This window comes from Rousettus aegyptiacus, unplaced genomic scaffold (genome assembly GCF_014176215.1).
Source record: "Rousettus aegyptiacus isolate mRouAeg1 unplaced genomic scaffold, mRouAeg1.p scaffold_m13_p_1, whole genome shotgun sequence".
Classification (NCBI taxonomy): domain Eukaryota; kingdom Metazoa; phylum Chordata; class Mammalia; order Chiroptera; family Pteropodidae; genus Rousettus; species Rousettus aegyptiacus.
In genome coordinates, this window is record NW_023416284.1 from 442455 (window position 1) to 448974 (window position 6520).

The 6520-nt window shown below is 67.4% G+C and overlaps 1 protein-coding gene across 1 annotated transcript; it reads right to left on the reverse strand.

Annotated features, from left to right (window-relative positions):
• Nucleotides 1-20: 20 nt before the first annotated feature.
• TMEM240 (transmembrane protein 240) lies at nt 21-5623 on the reverse strand. The gene is made up of 4 exons (XM_016144458.2): nt 5567-5623; nt 5145-5251; nt 850-1058; nt 21-761 (listed from the first exon to the last, which is right to left on the reverse strand). The coding sequence occupies exons 1-4, from the start codon at nt 5621-5623 to the stop codon at nt 613-615; spliced, it is 522 nt and encodes a 173-aa protein (XP_015999944.1). The 3' UTR covers nt 21-612.
• Nucleotides 5624-6520: the final 897 nt, after the last annotated feature.

Consider the following 6520-nt stretch of genomic DNA (forward strand, 5'->3'; position numbering starts at 1 on the left):
GCTTGAGGGGTCACAGGCTCAGAGGGGAAAGAAGAGGCAGAGGCTGGAGCTTTCTGGAGAATTTACTGACCAGCAGGGGTGGGGGTCACAGTGAGGCACCGACCAGGGACGCCCTGGGCAGGGTGGCCGCACTTGCCACACGGGGCTCAGGGGCCTTATTGCTGGGCCGGGGCCTCCCGCAGACCCCTGTCCCCCGCACCCTCCCACTGCGGCCCGCGGACGCACACGCCCCATGCACGTGCTCCCGTGTGCAGACGGCGCGGCTGGGGTCGGCCCCACTCCCTACCCAGACCCTCTCCCGGCCTCTCTCCTCTCCCCCAGAACGGAGAGATGGACGCGGGCCTACGGGAAACTGCCGGGTTTAAGAAACAGACATGGTCCCAGGCCAGGCGTGGGCAGGACCGCACAACACCGGGCCGCCGGTGCCCTGCCCGGTCCTGGAGACCGGGGTCCTGCCCCCAGACCGGCCCCACCCCGACCCCTTTATAAAAAGAAGAGACAGCACCTTCCGCTGGACACGCCCGGCGGCCGGGGCGCCTTGGCCCGGGGCGGCCGTCCAGTCCCGTGTACGTGGGCGCGGTGGCCGGCGGCCCCGCGAGTCCTGCGCGCGGCTCAAAGGTGCCGCGGGCTCGGGTGGCCGTTGTGGTAGAGTTTCTGCTTCACGTGCACCATGTTCCCGGCCGCCTCCTCGAAGGGCCTGTGCGGCCGCCGGCCGAGCTCCCGCAGGCTGCACAGCTTGGGCAGCCAGGTCCACGAGCCGTCTGGGGGGCGGAGCCAAGGGCGTGGTCAGGGCGGGGCGGGCGGGGCGGGCCTGCCCGGGGCGGGGCCGCGCGTCCCGGCCGCACTCACCGTAGCGCCGGCCGGCCCTCCAGGCGCGCACGGCGCAGTGCAGGACGCCGTCCATCCACACCAGGAACCAGCTGATGCAGAAGCCGAGCAGCAGCCCCAGCATGAGGTCGATCTCCTGCTTGGTGACGTTGTCTGTCACGAAGTAGTTCTCGGAGGCGTCCACCACCGACTGGTCCCCGTCGTACGGGATCACGTAGTGGACGTGGTGCCTGGGGGAGCAGGGCGGGCTGGCACCTCTCCCGCGGGGCGCGCGGGGATCCCTGCTGGGGTCTTTGAGGCCGCCCTGTAGGAGCTGGGGTCTGGATGGGGCCAGCGGACACTCCCAGGGCCGCAGTCCCCAGGCGGAGGCTGCCCAGAGGGCAGGCGCCTGCGAGGTCAGTGGTCAGAGTGAAGTCTGGGGACTGGCCAGGGGTGCGTCTGCCTACACATCGCCCCTCCCTCCTCTGCCGGGCCTGGGGCTCAGCGGCGAACCTGTTGGGGTCACAGGAACAGTGCAGGTGGACGGGTCCTTCCGGAGTGAGGGCCCAGGGCAGGGTGTCCCATCGGGTGGTAGGGTCACAGCCCTGCTGCCGGAGGCGGGGCTGATGTGGCCTCCAGGACTGCTCCTCAGGCTTCTCCGGCCCGCCAGACACTCACCATGCCCTGTCCTCAGCCTTCCCTCCAGGAAAGCCAGGTGCTGTCGGCCCTGCCCTGGGCCTCTGGTCTTCCTTCTGCTCCTCCATCCCCAATGCGGGCCGGCGCCCCATCCGCTCACCCCTCGTGGGGGTGCCCCCTGGCCCATGCCTCGTGTGGATCTGCATGTCCGCCGGCCGCTCTGCTGCTGCTCCCAGATGGACGGCGTGGCAGCTGGCCAGGATGCCCTGGGCCGCAGTCCCTCCCCTGCATGCCAGCACTCAAGGCCCGTGGCATGCCTCTCAGCCTCTCCTCCCTGGACTGGCCAGACTCAGGCCACTGAACCCTCCAGGCCTTCGCTTGCCTTTGAGGGCCACACTGAGCCCTCCTCACAAGGCTCCTTCAAGCCTTAGGCCTGCCTGGATCGCCTCCTCCTCCAGGAAGCCCTCCGGGCCTGGTGACCCCCAGTGGGGCAGCCCTGCCCAGAGGACAGCTCTCAGGACAACAGACTCTGGGCTCTCCCCTCCCCTTACCTGGGAGCCCCAGCCACAGGGTCCTGTGCCCTGAGCCCCAATCGTCCTCGCGGGCAGCGGCCCCTCCCCTGGAATGCAGTGCGGGAGCCGCCCCGGGGTCCCCCTGCCCAGGGCCCTCTCTCCGGGTTCCCCCTCCTCCCTGAGCCCCTTTGCTGGCTTCTCCCTCTCCATCCCTGCCCCCTCAAGTCCCTGCCGGCCCCCACATCACCCCCACTCAGCTCTGCCGGAGCTCCAGCTGCCTGCCTGGCATCTCCACGTGGGATCTAGACACCTCAAACTCACACCTAAAAATAGCTCCTCCCTCCCCAAACCTGCTTCTCCCCATCTTCCCTTCAGTTAGATGTCACACCTCCGCCTGGTCTTCAGGGGAGATAGGGCCTTATCCCCAGCCCACCCCCTTGCCACTGACCATGCTCCACGCCCCCCATGAGACCCTCCCCAAACGGAGACCCTATCAGTCCTCCCTGACCTCAGGCACCTGCTGCACCTCCTCCCTCCTGGATGTCCCTGCACTGGCAGGGGCCACACGACTCCTCCTGGTGCGGTCAGGGGAGTCCAGGAGCCCCAGGCCAGCAAGGAGCCCTCTCCTCAGCTCTCCTGCTCCTCCTGGGGATCCCTGGAGGCCATCTTGCTCAGCACACCCAGAGGGTGATCAGTCCCAGTAGCTGGGGCCTGGGCTACCCGTTGCTTAGCTGATCAACTTGTCAATAGCCATTATAAATCATCGATAAGTGATGGAAAACTACTGCTCACCACCTAGTGCGCAGTAGCTGCCGGCCTCCAGGAGAGGACATCCTTCGTGACCCAGAGCGGTCCCCGTCACTGAGGTCCGGCCAGGGCTCACGGGGGCTGATGACGCTGAGCATCGGTGTCCCCTCCTGCCCTCCCCAGCCTCCTGGGCCAAGGACCCCGATGGGGCTTCCTCAGGGCAGCTGCTTCCTACCCCTGGATGCACGGCTGGTCAGGGCAGGACACTGAGGACTTAGTCGCCAAGGAAACTAGAAATGCCCCTGGTGCCCTGCAGGTAGGAGGAGGCCAGGGCCTCAGGCACCTGGCTGGCTCAGGACCTCCAGAGGTTGGGGGGGTCTCAACCTGCACCCCTATTGCTGGCCTGGCGTCCGCAGCTCCTCCCCTGCCCTTAACCCCCTCCTTCCAACGCAGGCCTTGGGGGTGGGGGCTCAGGTCCGCCATGTGCACACGTAGTTCCATGACATGTACATGTGTCCTGCCTGGGCCACGCATGCTGCACGTGCCTACTTGAGGCTTGATGCACGCTGTGTATACGCACCGGCCACATGCACAGGGCATGGCGTGTATACTGCGGACAGGCCTATGAGCTGCACAACTGCGCATGTGCATGCTTGCCCAGGCACGAGAGTGGTGCGTATCACATATAAGCACATGCACACGGCTTTGCACACAGCCGTGCTCTCTGTTGGCACCGTTGCACATGCATGGGTCATGTGCACAGACACCACCTGCTAGCGCGCACACACTGGAACATTAGTTTACATACATGTCCTCCATAAAGTTCTGCTATAGGCATGTAGAAAGCACACACACGTCTGCATGCTCACTGTGCACAGTGTGGCCATGGGGGCACTCCATGTGCAGAAGACTACTCTGCAGACAGGTTGGGTATACACGCACTGTGCACACACATAGACGTTGCCGATACACGACGCTCTGTGCACTGAGCTTACATATCCTCCGTGTTGTGATGTGTACAAAGCACACACAAGCGGACGCACACACGGAAACACTCCCTATGGCAGGCGTGGGCCTCCCTGTCCCCTGCACCCACAGACACTCTAACCTGTGTGCGCAGGCCCCCAGCTTCTACGCCACACGCACCTGATTATGTGAGTCCACGTGCTCTGGACTCCGCATGTGATGCACACAGACACACCGGTGCAAGTGCACTCTGACACACACCCCGTCTGTCCTCAGTAGGCAGTCACGGGCATCGCCCACGATGTCAACGTGTGTTAGCAATGCTGCCAGCGCTCGGAGTGGCCCCGTGCACACTGCTGGGCCCAGGAGGGTCTCCGGGCCGCCCGAGGCTACACCCACTCACAGTCAGGGCCTCCCCAGGAGGCTACGAGCTGACCGCAGGCAGGAACACACGGTCCCTGGGAAATACGGCCACCCAGGAAACTCAATGGTTCCGGGCTGGCACAGGCCAGGGCTGTAGGCATGGCATCCCCACCTGCCCGGAGGTCTGGTCTGCACCCACAGGCATGGAGCATGGCGAGTGAGGCGCGAAGGGCCCTCTCACCCCCGCGCCACGCCCTGGAGCAGGGGTACGGGGCAGGGGTGAAGAGCACAAGTTCTGGGGGTCGTGCCGTGTCCCTTACTAGCGGTGTGACCTTGGGCAAGTCCCTATCCGCTCAAGCCTCTGTGTGCTTTCTCACTGAGCCCAGCGCGGGAGCACCCTGTGGGGCTGAGGGTGTGTGTGCGAACATGCACGTGCCCTGCGTGTGCGCACACGTATATGCACAGACGGTACACACACTCGCGTCTCATGAGATGTTTATTTCGTATGTGGACGTACAAACATGCATGGCCAGGAAGACTCCATCACTCCATGTGCACAGAATGGGGGTCGCACAGTGGGTGCAGGGGGCCTGGGCTCTGGGCTCCCTGCTCCCTGCGTGACCTTGAGCAAGCTCCGCCCCCTGGCCTCAGTCCCTCCCCTGTACAGGGACAGGGGGCCGGGCACTGCCCACCCTGACCCGTCTGCACTTCCCTGCACTTGGCCCCCAGGAAAGTTCACGGGCATAGCGCAGGACAGGGCCGGGGTGCTGTGGGTGCTCCCCTCCGGGAACGCGGGGCTGGGCTGCTGCTCGCTCAGCCTCCAGGCCCCGGACCGGGAGGCCCGACCGGTCTGCACATCACCCTTTCTCTAAAGGCATTGAGGAGGGGCTCCTAACTGACTCAGGTGTGCTCCGCACCCCGGAAGTGGGAGGCCGACCCTGGGGTGCCCACAGGAGCAGGGCAGTCCTTCCCCCACTGGGCCTCCGAGGGCCTCAGCAGCCCCTCCGGCCTAGCGCGGCCCTTCACTGCCTGCCCGGGGCTCCGCGCACCCCAGTGGGCCCTGGCACCCGCACATGTGTGATCACGCGAATGCCCTGCCGGGCGCAGACTCACCGGCCACAGTTGCAGTGGCAGACGCGGTCCTCGCCCCGCAGGTGCGGGAGGATGTAGTTGTGGAACCGGTCCAGCAGCGCGTTCATGTCCATCAAGCACGCGATGGCCTGGGAGAGCCCATGGCCGGTCAGAGCCAGGAGCAAGCCGGCGGGGCGCCCAGGTGGGGGCCGGCGCGCTGGGGGTGGGGGAGCGCAGCCTGGAGAAGGGAGTGCAGGCCAGGGGTAGGGGTGCTCCGGACAACCCAGGATGGGGGACCGCAAGCCGGGGATAGGGGTGCGCAGGCCAGGGGGTGGGGGAGCGCAGGCTGGGCAGGGGGAGCGCAGGCCGCGCGGGCCGGTAAACAAGGCGCGGGAGGGGGGAGGCGGCAGGCGCGCGCGGGCGCGGGAGGCGGGAGCGGGCGCGCGGGAAGCCCCTCCGCTCACCATCACGATCGACGCCCCCAGAATCATGAAGATCATGGTGTTCGCGCTCATGGACATCGGGCGGGGCCGGGCCGGGCCGGAGCGCCGCCCCCCGGCCCCGGCGCCCCCCCGGCCCCGGCCCGATGCTGAGCCCCCGGCGCCTCCGCAGAGGTCAGCGCGCCGCGCACCCACCGCCGCAGGTCGGGGAGGAGGCGCGAGCCGGGGTCGTGGGGCAGGGGACGCGGCCGCTCCGGGGTCGTTCGGCCGCGAGGCCACCGCGCTCGCAGCGCTCCGCTCCGCCTTCGGCCCTGCCTCCCTCCCTCCCTCCCCGCGCGCGCTCGGCCCCCTCCCTCCCTGCGCGCCCGCCTCCGGGAGGGACCACGCGTCCGCCCCGCCCCCGGACGGCGGCCGGACCCCTCCTCGGGACAGCTGCTCAGTCCTGGCCTCGGACCGGACCCAGTGGCTCTGGAACCTGGTCACTTCCCGACTGGACTGGCGATCTTGGGGAGGGCCCTGGGGTCACTCCCCCTCCTCCCCACTTGAGGGGCTTTGGCAGGCTGGTCAGTGCTGGCCTCTTCCAGCCACTGCCTTTAGCTGAGGGGCCTGCAGGGTCACTGCCAGGGATGTCACTGTAAAGCTATGGCCACATGGCCTGAGGACAGAGCCCAGCAAAAGCCCAAGGATGCCCTGCAGTGGGGGCAGGGCCCGCTCCAGCCTGGACTTTCATCAGGGGCAGCCCCAGGCCCCTGGGCTGGGCAGCCCGGAAACCCAGAGGCCAGTGTCACGCCTGCTCTGGCTGCCCCAGACCCCGGGGGGGTGGGGGGGCCCTGCGGGAGGGTCCACATCAACCTGGACAGGAAGGGCAACTCCGAAGTGGCCCCACTTCCCCACAGCGACCTGAGGTCTTCCACCTGCAGAAGCCAGGAGGGGTCGCCGGGAAGGCTCCTTGGGAGACAGCTGACAGCGGGGAGCAGA